Source organism: Diadema antillarum, unplaced genomic scaffold (genome assembly GCF_040938485.1).
Source record: "Diadema antillarum isolate AM-2024a unplaced genomic scaffold, OU_Dant_1.0 seq00000079_RagTag, whole genome shotgun sequence".
NCBI lineage: Eukaryota > Metazoa > Echinodermata > Echinoidea > Diadematoida > Diadematidae > Diadema > Diadema antillarum.
In genome coordinates this window covers 849,830-867,812 of record NW_027271172.1, presented here as the reverse complement: position 1 = coordinate 867,812, position 17,983 = coordinate 849,830, and the positions used below count along the sequence as shown (strand labels likewise).

Here is a 17,983-nt window from a genome sequence, read left to right as displayed (position 1 = left end):
TTGTTTTTTCAACACACTAAAATAGCTATTAAAACCATGACGAACAGTCCACCCAACATTAAGCATATGAAACTACATTCTATGAGAAACATTTGAATGAGGGAGTTGGTGATTGTATGAGAGAGCAAAAGGGTATGGTGTGAGTTGATGGGTGTCTGTCTGTTTGTGGTTTTGCGTGTGAAGCTGCAACCGTTTGTTTGTATGTACGTGTGTGTGTGTGTGTGTGTGTCTGTCTGTCTGTCTGTCTGTCTGTGCGCGGTGGAAATATGAAGTTAAATTTCAATTTTTTGTTTATGCAAGAAAGGTATAGTACGACCTAGGTGGAACACTGTTTTTATATGCGTTAAAAAGGTGCCATTTTTCTGCTTGTACAGCGGCATCAGTTGATGATATTATATTTGCATAGTTTTGAATGTCAATAAATAAAGATTATTGAAAAATGTGTGTGTTTGCTCTGTAGTACGTCTTCATATATACATGTATAATTATAGCCAGGCTCAACTTTTTTTTTCTTTTTTTTCTTTTTTTTTGGGGGGGGGGGGGGTTGGTGGCCCGTATGTGCATGTGATGTGTCAGTGCTTGCATGTGTTATTTAGTATGTTTTCATGTGATCATATCGTCTGTCGAGAATGAGAAGGGCATTAAGTGGTCTTGAACACTATGGGTTTAGTGACAACTTAACGCCCTTATCATTCTCAACCGACGATATGTTTATATAAGGTATGCTTTTAGTGAAGTGTGTGTTATAGTGTAAGTAAGTGTGTGTGCTTCTCGGTGATTGGGGAGGGCGAGGTTAAGTAATTGCGGGTTTCCTTTGTTTCGTCTTTTTTCTCTGTAAATCCCGTGACGTATAGGTTTCACGTTTTTTTTTTAAATCTTTGTGTAATAAAATCATACATTAGAAAATGTAATAAAGATTGACTTCACAAAATTTCATTGTAGGGAATGCAGTAAAATGAAATTATACTGTAGGAATTCAATTCTAATATTTGGCTTTGTGATTGATTTGTTGTATCATTCGAAGGAAATCAAATGAAGATTTCAGAAAAAAAAAAATCCTGCGTGTGTGTGACGGTGTATATGTGTATCATATTATGATGCCGACCCCTCGTGGTTCGTCCCAGATTAATAGTAATAGTCAGCAAACGGTATCGACCAGGCACACTGAATAAATGAATGTATTATTATTGGGGGAATAGGCAGGTTAAGAGGGGGTATAGGGAGAGGAAAGGAAGGTTGGGCTGGGGGCTACATAAACGACAGACAAAAGAATTTGACAAGGGAAGGAAAAATTTTTCATTTGTGCTATGGGGGTGGGAAATTGTGCGGTTTTCCTTCATACAAGATTTCATTCACACTTGTTTAGTGCACTCATTGACTCGAGATATTATGCTTCGTATATTGATTTTGTATATTTGAACATTTGTGCATTTTACCTGAACATTTATATAGAATTATAACATTCAAGTGTATTCCTTGACAGGAGATATCATGTGTCGTATATTAATTTTGGATATTAATTTAGAATTTAAGTTAACTGTATAGCTACGAACGATATCAAAGATAGAATATTTTCCCATAAAGAAATTGTAAAATAAAATGCTACAAGCTATATGGACAGCATTCTGCAATAATTGGTCAAAGTCATCATTGCAAGCTCCGGCTGCATAGCTCAACAGAATGACACCAACCAATAGTATTTGCTCCTTAGTCTGTCAGATGACTGCAAGTGAATTACCATGAGATATCCATGATTAAATGTTTGGTCAAGTTTGATGACTGACCATTTCATAAAGTTCTTTTGTATGAATAAAACATTGGTTTTGTATCTAACCAGAATTTACATGGAATTATACTTGTGACGCTACTTGTCAATAATGTTTTTCTGTTCTTAAACTGAACTAAAATAAATACATACACGTTTTATCTACTCCGAGCCAGTCACCTACAATCACTGGACACTCCCTAATGTTTGGTAATTTGATATTACAGTTCGATTAATTTTATTCACGGAATTTAACTTCTTAACGCTCTCATATCTCATCTTCTACCCTACTGCAGGTGGATGTCGCCTTCCCCGCCCGGAGAGGAATACGCTTCTGGGCCGGCCTCGACCACTCTTGACGCCCGTATCAGGCTTAGCGCGGCAATTCAGAGTACAACCAAGGAGGGCACCTCCGTGATGCAACTGATTTCCACACCTCAGAGGTAGATTACCCAATGCAAGGCAAGGGGACAAGGAAAGGGAGAGGCGCTTTCCAATCATTGCCTTCCAAAACGTTGATATGTGACTGAATGAGTACATTTTTGAGTGACGCGCAAGGCCTTGCGTGTGAATTACTTCTCGACCGGATAGTTCCTCGATCTATGCAACAACAACACCAACGAAAAGTGACTGCGATCAAGTCAAACATCGCGCCTTACAGAAAGTTTCTGTTCTTCCAAGTCAACAAGGAGTGAAAGGCCTCTGCTTAGTGATGGTCGTAGCCAGATATTAAGTGTCCATCTGCTTGAGAGGTGATCGGAGACAGGTTGAAGGATTTAAAAGGATCCACAGGAGCAAAATAGAAGTTTTGATGGTACACCTCGAAATAAACCACGTGACTTGCAGGTATCACATGTCATTAATTATTGCTCTACAGTTATTAATGAAGGGACGTCTAGAAGTGAATCGCCGAAAAGACATGAAACAAAAGGAACATTAATTTTCTCTCATGGCACGTGATTGACAGCAGAGGAGCGAATATGTCTGGATGAGCCCCGATAGAAATGAAATCTATCACTCTTTCTGAAGTATTGCCACAAAAAAGCTTCTCTTCTGAAGTATTGCCACCAGGCAGCTTCTCTTCAAGTAACGCCTCGCTCGACACCTGGCAACGTTAGATTATCACAAATGAGTCTTGGATACCTGCTGAAACGTCACAAATTTTCGAAGTGACAGCACTTTCGAGTTGCAGCTTTCTTGTCCCAATATCTCGCGCTCTCTTTCTGTCTCCATTCAATGCCTGTGGTCGTCACCTAAGTTATGTGTAGAGAACTCTAAATCGTCTTCAACACTGAATTCCAGCATCATGTTTGACGCTTCCTCATATGTTGAGTTAGATGAGTGTTCATGATTTGACTTGCGTCAGTGCTGAAAGGTTACTGTCAAGTTGTTTATAGCAATTATCGTCGTGCTTGAGGAGCAAACGATCGTTTCAAGATGGCGATGCCAATGATGAACTACCCAATGCATCACCACAATCCTTACCCTCAGCCCATCCACAACTACGTTGAATACACTCCCCACAACACACATATTCAACAGCCGGAAAGCCATCACAATTATGTCCTCTCGACTCCGCACGTTCAGTACGTGCATGATAATTACTATCCGGATGAGAGCGATGACGAATCGAATCTTACTTCCGAGGATTACGAGGACGACCGAATGAGTGACGATTTCGCCGAAGTGGAGCCGAGTGCTGTTGATCAATTGCTGCAATTCGCCGAAATGGTGAACCAAGACATTCAGAAGTACTTTGGGCGAAAGCGGGTCCTGGACGAACCGGAATTAATAGCAGACTGCAATAAAAAGGTGCGATTATCCGGGCGAGAGTTGTACTACGCTGATTTACTGCGTGTTGCTCAGCAAGGCGATTCGGCGGATCCGTGCCAAGAAACGCCGAAACCGAGTCGGATTATCCGATACGGTGGAGACGAAATTGGAGACCACTCGCCACACTTGTCGCCTAAAGAAAATGACGGAAATGGTCTCGGTCCGCTAGAGGAACTGTTTGAATACGCAGAATGGGCTTCAAGTTACAATAATCACGTCAACCAGGTGGAAGGGTACCCTTTGATAAACTGCGCCCGCTCCTCGTGGACGTCGTCTGCCAAGAATTTTGACGCCCTCAAGTGTGGCGGGAAATTTTCGTCACTCCCCTGGAGAAAGCGTGCCTTGCCAAAGAGTTTCTTCTCGGAACCGTGTCCTGAGGTAGTGCACACAAACACAGACCGACGATTTAATGGCTTATTAAGCATTGCAGTTTCGACCCACTGTAGTGCATCGATAAGCAGTAGCAACCACCACGAAACGCCAGATTTCAGTGACCTGATGGCCACCATGGAGGCAGACGATGACCACGGGTTGCCAAGGGTAACGCCTGTGCATGGATGACTCATTTGTCAGTGTTCTCTTGCAACTATCGTTTATTACCCATGTGCTGCCCGAATACACTGGATGGACCACATTTATATCAAAGTTCCAACAACGTACTTTCGCCCTCTCGGGCCCACACAAAGTTCGTTTTATACACGCCCTGGTTCACGCAAGTTCGAAATATCTACCGTTGCCTAATTCTGTATCCTGAGAACGAAATCCGCCAGCTTGGTAGATTTCAAGTTCAGTGTGGAACTTAATTTCAGGCGTAGTCTTGTGTATGATTTTATACTAAGTGTTACAAAAAACATTTCCCACTTTTGATGCTTAATAGCTCGAAAACTATATGTCAGATAAAACTGTTATTGATATGAGTAATAGCTGAAAAGTGCACAATTTAGTTGGAGGTGATTTGAATATGAGAACCTATATCAGTTTCATGAAATACATGATTAATTTCAGAGTTAGGTTTCAGATTTTGGTCAAATTTTAACCCTCTGTACAAACCTGAACTTTACACAGGGAACTAATGATGTGTATGATAACTAATGACTTCCAATGACCCTGAACAATGGACCTGGATACCACCTGTTCAGAGCTCTGCTCCAAGGCACATGAATGCTTTATTAATTACTCATGATGGGCTGCTGCGGGCACTGCTAGTCTGAATTCATGGCAGGGGGTGAAATGCATGCACATCAAAAAAGTAAGCACATGTTTCCATGTGCTTGCATACACCACATTTCAGAATGAATAAAGACTAGCTGTGATAGTGGAAATCCTCATGAATAAATAATGGAGCATTTAAATCCTGGTCATTGTCCAGGACCATTGTCTGGGTGTCAACTACACACTCCCATACACACCAATTGACTTCTGTGCAAAGTTAAAGTTTTGTACAGAGGGTTGAAAATAGAGCAAAATCTGAAACCTAACTGAAAAATTAATGTTTAATTCAATGAAACTGAATTATGTTGTCATTTTAAAATTGCCTCCAACAAAATTGTACACTATTCAGCAATTGCTCATATCAATGTCAGTATTATCTGATGTGTAGTTTTTGAACTATCATAAGGATCAAAAGTGGGAAATGTTTTTTGTAACACCTAGTATTTGCCAGCACTTAACACTGCCGAACATATTCGTGAATGAAGTCGTGAATGAATTAATGAATGAACGGATGGCTAGAGCGGGATACACACATCATTTAGATAAACACCATGATAAAGGCATATCATGAATCACGGAGATGATTTCAATAACTTGTCATTAATTACAAGCAAAGTTTCAGATATTTATCATTTTTCCAAAACGAAAGTTTGCCGAAACTTATTCATGTGTTAAGGTAACTTGCCCTTAAAAGTTGGAGCCTATACCCTCTCTTCAGAAATATCTCAGTTATACATAGTATCAACTATGCTGATAACATTATTGATAATGATAACTATGACAGTATGTAAGTTCTATGTTAGTAAGTCAAATCTTTCCAGAAGATGCCGATTTATACGAGGAGAACAACATCACTTAATGCGTCTGTTTATTCGTTTTCCTGAAAATCAAGGTGCCAGTCATTTAAACAATTGAAAATTGGAATGGTTTCTTTCGATCCTTGTTCTGAAGGATTCTAGATCTACTTAGACAGACACCGGGTTGTTTTATTATTTGGTGCCAGTGTAAGAAGGTTAGCTGTATTCAGCCGCTCAGATGTTGCCGCTTGGTTACAGGACAAAATATGTACAATGTATGAACATAAAAGTGGCACAGACTCTGATTTGGTCTACTTGCAAACGAGTGCAATTTTATAAGCCAGTTCAAATTTGGCAATGGTCAGCGATGGTCGCTGAACCACAGACGCTTTAAAATATGGATCAATCTTTTAATTGGAAGATCAGTCGAAAATAGTCACGAAAATAATAGCAATTGACATGTGAAGTATTGTACGAATGGCGTTTGCTTATTTGTTTGAAAAGAATACACATACACATTCACAAATATCATTCCGATATGCACCTCGTGAATTTTGATATATATACAAAACATATTTTCATGAAGACCTATCCAGCTATTCAAATACCTCATTCATATGCATGTTATAATTTCAAGAGAGGGTCTGCAGTGATTTTTATCTGCACGCGCTCAGATCGTAACTGTGATGTGGCTTATTACAAGTAAATGATTGTAACCTCCATTATCAAGTCTTCAGGGGTGCTCGAAATAATGTATGTATGTTTGCCTGCTTTTGCACATGTCTAATGCAATCGTAATGACAACTCATTGAGGATTATCAGCATAACTTCGACAATACATCCTTTGCCATTAGTCAATTACAAGAAGCGTGAAGAAATCGAGGAGAAAAATCTCACGACAGAAGTTGCCTTCCTATGTACTATTTAGCGGGTGCTGTTCGTTATTCCGAAGGTTCGCTATTACGAAGGTTCGTTATTCCGAAGGGTCGTTAATCCGAATCACGCAAATTCTCTATACCTACAGGTTCGTTAATCCGAAAATGAAAAAGGGTTCGTTAATCCAAAAATTTGTGTCGTTATTCCGAAGGTTCGTTTTTCCGAAGATTGGTTAATCCGAAAATGAAATTCGGAATAATGAACCTTCGGAATAACGAATCTTAGGAATAAAGAGCCTTCGGAATAACGAACCTTCGGAATAACGAACTGTAACCGATTTAGCATTACTACTCTGAGCAGTACTGCTTGGCATCAAGCTACTACGTAGACCCTTAGATGTTCAATCTGTCACTTTACTGCATTTTCAGATGATACATTGCATCCTGGGATAACACTCGCGGAGATTTTGTGATTGCTGTAATGATGGAGCGTCTGCCAGTGGGTGAATTAAACTGGCAATAATCGGAACGTGCCGAATGTCATACATGTGTATGATCGCAAAGATAAACCCATCACCTGGTACTTTGCCTGGATGACCACATGAGCACGTCATTTATTTTGTCTGATTATTTGATGATAAAGCACTTTAACTTTACATTTCTGTTGTCATATCTATGACGACGCAGAGTGAATCAGCTAACAACTGTCAAGAATATTTAAAAGATCTAAATGTCATGCGCAATACAAGTCATGTAAGGTCTGATTCCCGAAGAAAAAGAAAAACAGCATTGCCAACTTCTTATGCTTGGATGATTTAAACAGACTCAAACGTTATATACCTGTTCTAATATAAATTGTGAAAACGATCATTTAAAACAAATCATATGAAAACAAAATAAGCCACGTAATCGGCGCCTGACAATAAAGCGTACAGATATCACTTAGACATGTGTTTTAAAGACAGTTGTCTCGCGTCCAATGTTCACGGGACAGTGGTGTTCAGCTAGTATTACACGCTCTTTAGTCGCACTTACGGACGTCCTGTTATCGTCCACACTATTGGATCTTAATATTTGGACACTGTCCTCATCTGTACCATTCCAAATCAATACATTAAAATTATGTGCATGTTGTGTTCACTCTTTGTGAAATTAAGGAGGGGTGGATGTATCATAAGTCCGTTTTTACATGATAAACGACGCCAAAAATAATCCATCGAATAAATCATGGTTTCGCATACTTTACCAAGAACATTTCGCTTGTCAACCATTTCCCTTTCAATTTACCATTGTTGTTCAGTACATATATAGGCGCATGAGTGTACCTGTATGTACGCATGTGTGTGTGTGTGTGCGTGTATGTGTGTGTGTGTGTGTGTGTGTGTGTGTGTGTGTGTGTGTGTGTAGCAAAGTGTAACTAACCACTATATTTCTGCGCACAGTGGAATAACCGCATTCTAACGCTACGCGAGACACTAATGGTATTTACAATGGTATCAATCTCAAATTCTTTTCTTGAATTAATTCTTATGTCTTCATAACCGGAAATTGGTAAGAGTGACAGAATTATTCCACCACAGCCAAATCTTTTCGTTTTCATCAGGTGTTGCTCTACGATCCATATGAAGTTGGGTATCTGTGACATGGTGTATGTACTGCGCAGTGTGCGTCGTAAATACACAGCTTTTGACCATTTCTTGTTGATAAATGAAATCTGATATCCTTTTTGTGATTGGCTGATGTCCATCTACTTTAGACAGCAGATCGTTTTTGGTCAGTCTGTTTGATAAATTACACTGCAATGACTTGTATGGCGTGTGAGTATATCGCAGAAGACGCAATGATCAGTCATTAAACTTATTACGCGCAAGGCTTTAAGATTTCATATTCAATTACCAGCACAATGCAGGCAATTTAATGATTATGCTTTGATACAATTATTTACAGGAAGATGTGGGCGACAAGCATGTGATTTTGGCTAGGCCCCAAATTACGTGAGTGTAAAGATTAGTGAACGTGCGGTGAGTGTACGTGTGTTGTGTTGTTTTGTTTCTCTTTACTTTTAAAGACTAGAAAGGGAAGCTGTCTTCAAAAGCAATTCTATTTTTCCATCAGCTAAAATGAATGAAAAGGAATACTAGTAATAGAAAACTCTTCAAATAAAGGCATGTTGCCTTCAGGTCTTGTGAACCCTGTCGTCATACACTCTCCAACTCAAGATAAAAGATAATAGCTCCCTTGTTTTTGCGGACGTGCACCACGTATTATCAATTCTTTCTTCAATGAGTGTTGGGAAAAGGCACCGCCCATTCGACGTGCTAGCAGAATTATCCGTCTTTATAATCGTGTCTGTTTAAGTATAGCGTAGTCATGTGTGTGTGCGTCTGTGTGTTTGTGTATGTGTGCCTGTGTGTGTGGGGATGGTACGATATAGATTTTATGCAACCATTTTGTGTGTGTGTGTGTGTGTGTGTGGTTGTGTGTGTGTGTGTGTGTGTGTGTGTGTGTGTGTGTGTGTGTGTGTGTGGGTGTGTGTGTGTGTGTGCGCGCGCACTCTCGCTCATTGCTAAGCTGCATGCCAACTGGAAGCTGAAGGCTCAATTTGTTGATTACTCAAACGAATTCTTCATTATTTTCATACACATGAGAATCGATGTGCCTGAAGCAACACAAGCACAAGTCATAAATATACCTATTTAGAATTTAACTATTCAACCATTTTTTAAATGACGCGTGTTTGGATGTGAGAATGATATTCATAATGTGTATTTGTTTTTTCTTTTCATGAAACAGTCATCCACAGATTTTGCTTATCTTAAAACATGCACAAAGAACACATATCACCATAAACATTACCCTAAATTTCGAAAAAAAAATCTTGCACTGGATATAATAATACATCATTATATATTGCATTTTTCCACTGACCAAAAAGAAAAAAAAACTGCGCATAAACATATTGTATAAGCATGAAAGTGCTGGATTGGATTAAAACCAAAGAATTTCGATTTAAGTATCCATAGCTTAATGGGCCAAACCACTGGGATCCCTCCACGATGGTAATACAAAAAAAACCCAACACCTAAATGTCTATATTGCAGTATCATGTGTGAAGGAAAGAGAGATGAGACAATTACAATACTAAAGAATTCGTCTACACAAGGTGGACGTTAGAAACAAAGTTAAATATTATTTCTATACATAGGATTACTACGATCGGAAACTGAATAGCTATTTAGAAATAGGCCACATCAGGTTGTATGATATCAAAAACTATGATAGCCAATCTGATCATCGGCCGGAGAAGTTCTGTCGAGAAATTCTGCTTGACGTTGATTAAACAGGGTAACGATGATGGCGGCATGTGCAACAAAGCTGTTGAGATGTTCTGTCTGTGGCATATAGGGGCGCACTTCACAAAAAAATTGTTTCTTTCACTTGAATACAGTATACTTGGAGGCTTTTTCTGGTCTTTCAACGAGAGATCCCCTTAATCATTAACACGTACACAGGGGCGGATCCAGGGAGGACCGCAACCGGCGCACGCCCCCCCCCCTTTATTTTTTGTTGAAACAAAAGAAATAAAAAGAAAAAATGGGGGAGGGGTGCGTGCGCCCCCCTCTAATTTTGTAAACGCGCCCCCTCTTTACGGAATTCCTGGATCCGCCCCTGGTACTGCTTCATTTACGTCAGTATTATCAAGAAAATTTCAACCAGGAATGACGTGAAGAAATTAATCATCCTCATGATTTTTCTATTCGTGAATGCTACCCCTTCTACAGCTGATTATTTACAAATCATCGTTGGCAGAAATACAAATTTACATTTAAATATATGCTAAGCCTGTAGTAAGCAAGTACAACTACCATGTTCAGACAAACTACTTCTCCGATGCTTGTTTCCACAGGGGAAAAGGACAAAAAGGGACGGGTATTATGTGAGTTGATAAATCAAGACCAGGGCAATGCAAGTAGTAAATGGAAAAGGAGCCTTTGTGGATATTCTTAAAATAAAAAGGGGTAAAAACCATGGATGACGGAGTTGAACAGAAAGCATTACAGCAAACATCTGCCGAATCAGAGCAACTACCCCCTTCCCCCATGACAATTTCCTCCCGGCTAAATACGGGTTAGTGATAGGATTAGAGTAAAGACGAGGGTAAAGGTTGAGGGTTAGAATTTGACTTAGATTCAGCATTAGGTTCACGATTAGGAATAGGGTAAGGGTCAGGGGAAGGGTGTGGGGCAATATTGTCCTAGAACCCACATCCATATAACATTCTGTTATAATGTTTCTTTTTGCCTTAGTTATCTGACAATGTGACGTACAGTGAAAGAAGGAATAAAACGAAATCAAGAAGAGATGCTGAAATGCTAAAGTGCGAGTCAAAAGGGAAACTAAAGAACAAATGGAGTGGCGGAACCAAAAGGGGAGGGGGGGGGGGGGGGGCACTGGAGGCGCCCGTTTCAATTTTCTTTCAATTTTGTAAATATTTCCAGAATTATTATGATTCTGGAAATATTTATATTTCCAGAATATTATATATAACTCTGTATAATACAGAGTAATAAATTCATAAAAGGTATATATCAAAAGTATGCATGAAATCGCACGATGACCAACTTAAAAAAAAAAAATCTCCTGCCGTCGGGAGGGGGGATTACCTGTCACCATCCAACACCTCCCCCCCCCCCCCCCCCACACACACAAGCCAAGAAATTCGCCGTGAATGAAACGCTGCCTCATTTTTGTGCCTTCAAATGCTCATACGCCAATCCGCAGTAGGCCTAAAATTCAATCCATTCGTTGAAGCTCATTTCAGTTGGAAATATAATAAAAGGACCGTTGTACACTAGTAGTAGGCCGCCATCTATTGTCTGATTTTGTCCCATGACCGAACGACTCCGCTTGTAATATATTCGATTTTATTGAGTAGTCAAGACAACCTTCAACGCAACAGTTAACACAAGTACGAACATTTCCTCACTGAACTTCTAATTAGCGGTAATGTTGATTACCTGAGGAGTAGCTAGCAGCCTCTCAGGGCTACTTCTTGTTTGTAGTCGGTATTGCTGTGGGTTACATTATTCAAAAGTTTCATTATTATGTTTGCCCACTTCATAGGTTGGACCATGCACTTCTCATCTGAGAAAGTAGGCCTGCCGAGCGTAATAAAATGCGACAACAACGCCAGTGTTTTTCAACCCTGTGGAGAGAACAATATCAACTCTTTCTCGCGACCCATAAAAACTTGACCTTGGTTGTGGCATGGTCTAAAGTACAATTCCATATACCCTGCTCCTTCCACTTACAGGACTAAGTCGTTGTTGCGTATAATTATGAATACATGCTTCAGAGCTGGCCTATTTTCTCGGCGGGGGTCGAGGAAATAATTCTACATAGCGATCATCTCTCACAAGTACTCTTACGAGATAAAGAAATATGTAACTTTTGGTAAACAAAGGGAGAGCTGAGATAGATAGATAGATAGATAGATAGATAGATAGATAGATAGATAGACAGATAGATAGATAAATAGATAGACAGATAGATAGATAGATAGATAGATAGACAGATAGATAGATAGATAGATAGATAGATAGATAGAGCGAGAGAGAGACAGAAAGAGAAAGAAAAAAAGAGAGAAGGAAAGATCAAAGACGGGAAAAGATCGAGTAGAAAAAAAAAACTTCTTGTAGAACCGTGAGGAAACAGGTTCCACCACTAGCTGAAAGATATGGGGGGGGGGGTAGCAAAGGGGAGGGGGCTGATTAACCCCTTTTGTGCCAGTCCTTGGACAGTGTGTGAGAGGTTTCATGTGCAAATCGGACACTCATGCACGGTGGGATAACGATAATGATTATGATAATGACTTGTAATGATTACAATCATCTTTAGTATATGCAGTTATCAATTATTATGTGTGTCTGAACATTCTGAAAGTGTACCTCCTTTCCTTTTACTTTTTCTTCTCGACATTCAGAGACGTTTTTATGTGATAAAAGCTTTATGAATACTGTTAATCATTCTTATAGTAATCATAAGCATAATTATAGTAATAATCATCGATATTATCATTATTATTATTATTATCATTATTAATAATATAATAATGATAATAATAATAGTTATTAATATCATCATTATTATTTATTATCATTATCATTGTTATCATTATTGTTGTTGTTATTACTACTAATAATAGTATACTATCATTATCAACGCAAATATTGAATAATATGATTAAGATTATGATGATGATAATGATGATGATGCTAATAGTAATGATGGCAACGATAATAATCATTACTCGTTATTCATATTCGTTTATATAATTGTTTATTTCCCTTTCAAATTTGCTATTTTCTGTTAAATATGTCCCTTGAAATTCAAATGGAAAGTAAAATTGTATGAAACTAGGAATATCGAACAATGAATAAAATCATTATTATTATCATCATCACCATCACCATGATCAGTAAGAGCAGGAGGATATGAAGCGATCTATGAATCTTTAATTTGAATTATGATTTATTTACACGTTCTTCATTGATGACAATTACTTTGTTGATGATAAAAATGATGACGAATTTGTCCGCCACAAATATACCCACAATACATACAAACTTGTTCCCAAGGAAGACAGGCAGTAGCTATGAAAGTGCTGCTGAACACGGATCAACCGAGCCGTCTTGTCTGGAAGGAAAATTAATCTGAATCCATGAAACACAATGCGTAGATTTATTGGTGTAATCAACATATTCGTATAGGATAGTACCTCATCCACGTCAAGCTCTGCTTATGATGACGGCCCCCTGTATTGATTTCTCCTTTGTTCACATACGAATACAGTACTGTATGTCTTAACATGTTGCTTTAATTCATAAAAAGTTATTAGAGATGATGTTGCTATACGAACAACAAAGTTGAAATTTCTTATATTGATTTGTATGTTTTCCTCTCTCTCTCTTTTCATATTCTGTATCATTTTCTTTTCATTTGTTATTGTATTTGGAGAAAGAAATGCAGAAATAAAACCAAACCAAGCCAAACCAAACAATGATATCACCCTGTTCATCAAGATTTGGTCTTTCGTTTTATCATTGGTCCATATACCGGAAGCGCCTGTCATAATTTGAATAATAAATGAGAAATTAAAAATTAAGTTAAGAGGAAATAAAAACATTCTCGTATTCTGCATCGGTCATAAGATCCAAAGAGTCGTTACTTTTTAAACAGTCCGGAACGTGCTCTATAAATAGCATGTTATCTTTACTCTTCATATTACGTGTAATTTCAATAATATTTACATCAATAACATTCTACTATCATGTATACATTAACATTCCTTGCTAAGAGTGCAACTATAAATTAAGATTTTAAACGTAAACCCCCCCCCCCGAATATATTCGTATTCATCAAGTTGATATATTTGAGATCGAAGCTGCTAAAAACAAACAAAAATAACTAGAATAAAAAAAATCTACATTTCAAATTATACATGCATATATAGGCACAAAGTTATGTGATCTACGATAAAATATCAAGTATAACATAAACAGGCATACATACCCACATATTTCCCATTAATACAGGGTGTGTGAAATATAGAGATAATTTCAGGGAAAATGAACACGAAGATTTGAGTTGACAAACTTTTGCATTCATCGGGAGGGAGAGAGGGAGGGCGCGGGGGGGGGGGGGAGTGATTCAAACTACGCTGAAATATCAAAATGTCGAGAGTGTCACATACAATTAGGAAGCGTCTTCCTTTTATCTCACATTTAAGGAATAAACGAAGCTTTGACTATTGTATCTGACTACTGTATTATGTCACATAGCAGTCTTTCGAAATGCACCTTAGAATTTGAAACTTCTGTTACGAGAGCGCTGTATATTATGCCATATTATTCATATGACATGGTTTTCTTTTGCGGCTTCTCAAATTAATTGTTCATAATGTCGATATGGGTAAGATTATTCATCATTCCCTATCTGGCCATCGCGAAATGAATGTTTACATCGAGCTGCAGTTTATAGCCCGAATCGAGCGATTTGCTTCAGTGCCTGGACTTTGGGCGCCAATATTTGCTAATAGCTAGCTTGTCGACAAACACGTGACAGCAAGCGCGATGATTTCGTATCTCTCTATAATAAACATACAAACTTACACACACACACACACACACACACACACACACACACACACACACACCCACGCTAACACGGACACACACACATACATACACACACACACACTCAAAGAATAATACGTCAATATTTACCCTGTCTGTCTGTGCCCGAAAGTGTGCGATCGTTATGTCAATCAAATCACATTCAAATCGGACTACGATGTTTACCTTCAAAAATCTCGTTGTTAAACTCGTGATTATATCATTCAAAAGTTAACCAATGGTTGGCAATCTAAAGTTCGGGGCATTTGAATGTGAATGACTTTCATTAATGATTTGCTACGTTGCTGCTTTGTTGGTTTAAAAACAAATATTTGAAATCAAATAAGTAATTCCGACTCGGAGGATATTTGCAAGCCGTTATGTGATGTATTATGAAAATTATAAGATAAGAAAGGAAAAGACGTTAACTCGCACCCACCATATATTGATAGTAGTATGTACCTGCGTACAAGAAGGATAGTGACGTATATCCATGCATAACAGCAACAACAAAATTAATAATAAACCTGGACTTGTGATAAATACGTGCCCTGGATAGTAGAGTTCAGTGAGGCAACAAATAAAAGGTTAGTCCCAAAACAATCCGTTAACACATGTCCTCATGTTCATTCGTCTGTATTTGATAACGTAGACAAAGTCACTTTGAGAACGGTTACATCCTCATTGATGAAAACGTGGTAAATGGTAGATTTTTGGTAACTTTAACGACGTTGCCCAAAATACGAAGGCGATGTTTATTTTCCGTAACTTTACATTAGAATAAATGTATTGGAACAAGGCTTAGACAGACGTGGTGCTTTGATGAAAACTGCTATTCATTATCGCTGTATTTATTTTCCCTCACTCTTTTTGAATAGAAATATTCAGAAATTTCAGTCTTGGTTCCATTATTTCGATGTGCGTTCTCGTTTAATGTTTCACTTTCGTTGTTCGAATGGAGGACTTCATGCGCAATTCCATAGCACGACCAGGTTGATTTAGATACGAGGAATACAATCAGAGGGAACGTAACAGTAAAGAACTTTTATCAAAATTGGACAAAAAGAAAGAAGAAAAGATATGGATGTCTAAAATATCGCGTGTTTTGTTTAATTTTTGGATTAGTGATTGTTGGTCGCAAACGCGCTTGCAAATAAACTGAAGTGACGATGTCTTTAGACTCACAATATTGTGCCGCTGGTTTGGGTAGAATAAAATTAATAATCGATTTATCAAATGATCAAATAAATAAATGGATGAATAGATGTTAAATTAGTAAAGAAATGTTGAAATAAATCAATCAATCAATCAGTCAGTCAGTCAATCAATCGATCAATCAATCGATCGATCAATCAATCAATCAAGGGGCTGCTGGAGGGTACTGAGCTTCATTGGTGTCAGTACGTGGATTGTAGGGTTATATTTCTTTTTATTGGGGATCCAGGTGGGGAATTGGTTAGATAGGGTAGGTTTTGCTAGGTAGGTATAAGGGTTAGGGACGAGTGCGTTTTTTTTTCTTCTTCTTCTTCTTCGTTTGTGGGGTTTTTATCACTCTTTGGTTACCAGGGGGCATTTCGTGGTGGATGGTGAAATGCACATCAAATTTTTGTTACGGATTGCTGTCGTGGTCACTCCCGTCAGTAATCTGAGATTCACTTTTTTTGTGTATGTGGCGCATAATAGAGAGGGGAAAAGTAATTATGTTTCTTTAAATGTCAAGGGATTAAGAGAAAAGGGTAAAAGGCAGAGAATTTTTGCTTGGTGTAAGGAGAAAGGGGCAGATTTTATATTTTTACAAGAAACATATAGTACAAGAGATGTAGAAGATAAATGGACATCGGAATGGAACGGTCAATGTGTTTATAGTCATGGAACCTCCCATAGTAAAGGAGTTTTGATTTTGGTTAATTCGTTAGTAAAATTGGAAATGAAAAAGGTGGTAAGTGATGTAGAAGGTAGATATATATTGATGTATTGTAATTTGAAAGGGTTAAGATTGATTTTATGTAATGTGTATTTTCCTGTTAGAGGAAAAGAAAAAGAGCAAATACAAATGATAAAGAAGTTAGAGGGACAATTGAGGGAAATGAATAGAGAGGGGGTATCTGTTATAATGGGAGGGGATTTTAATATGATCCGTAATGAAGAGTGTGATTATGTTGGTAGAAATAAGTCAATTTGTCAGAGTAGGTTTAATTTGGAAATGGATAATTTTATGGAAGTATGGAATTTAGTAGATATTTGGAGGAAGAGAAATCCAACAAAAAAGCAATTTACATATAGACAGAAAGTACCATTTATGCAAAGTCGATTGGATTATTGGTTAATTTCAGAAGATTTAGTAGACTTTGTGGTTAAATGTGAAATTATGTCTTCAATTGCTCCGGACCATTCCGCAATAGGGTTAGGGTTTTTGGATATCCGGGAAAATCAAATAAGAAATAGAAGTTCTTATTGGAAATTTAATAACAGTTTATGTAATGATATGGTTTATGTTCAGCAAATGAAGGAAGAAATTTTGAAATTAAAGAGAGATTTACAAAAAGAGATTCAGGATAAAAGAGTACTTTGGGATTTTTTGAAATGGAAAATTCGTCAGTTTACACAAACATACTCTAAGAAAATGTCTAAAAATAGAAAGGAAAGTAGAGAAAAATTGGAAAGAGAGGTAGCAGAGTTGGAGGATAGTTTGATATCTCAGCCAAATCAAGAAGTATGTAAGAGACTTGAAGAAAAAAAAAGGGAATTACAGGTTAGTTATGATTATGATAAGGAAGGAGTTAAGATTCGCTCCCGCGCCTCTTGGTATGAAGGAGGAGAAAGAGATGTGAGATATTTTACGCAATTAATGGAGTCAAATAGAAGAAAAACTAATATACAAAAATTGATTAATGAAAAGGGTGATATTATTTGTGATGAAACTGGTATAATTAATGAAATTAAGGATTTTTATAGTAGATTGATGTAGTTTTGAATTCAGATAATGTGTTTTTTTCTGAGGATTTGCCCAGGTTATCTGAGGAGTCCAAAGATTATTGTGAAGGGTTAATAGTAGAAAGGGAGTGTATACAGGTGTTGGAAAAAATGAAACTGAATAAATCACCAGGGAATGATGGGTTAACGGTTGAATTTTATAGAACATTTTGGCCGGTTATCGGACAATTAGTAGTAGAAGCTTTAAATGAAGCGTATCATAATGGGGAACTATCGGCTTCCCAAAGACAAGCAATGATTATTTTGATTGCAAAAGAAGGTAAAGATGTTTTGCAGATTAAGAATTATAGACCTATTTCTTTATTAAATGTGGATTATAAAATTCTTTCTAAA

The 17,983-nt window shown here is 37.8% G+C and overlaps 1 protein-coding gene across 1 annotated transcript; it reads left to right on the top strand.

Annotated features, from left to right (window-relative positions):
- Window positions 1-3,139: 3,139 nt before the first annotated feature.
- Window positions 3,140-4,159, top strand: LOC139726128 (protein PERCC1-like). The gene has a single exon (XM_071637205.1). The coding sequence runs from the start codon at window positions 3,203-3,205 to the stop codon at window positions 4,157-4,159; it is 957 nt and encodes a 318-aa protein (XP_071493306.1). The 5' UTR covers window positions 3,140-3,202.
- Window positions 4,160-17,983: the final 13,824 nt, after the last annotated feature.

Excerpts from the sequence above, each read along its gene's own strand:
- LOC139726128 (XM_071637205.1), top strand. The coding sequence starts at position 3,203 with ATGGCGATGCCAATGATGAACTACCCAATGCATCACCACAATCCTTAC.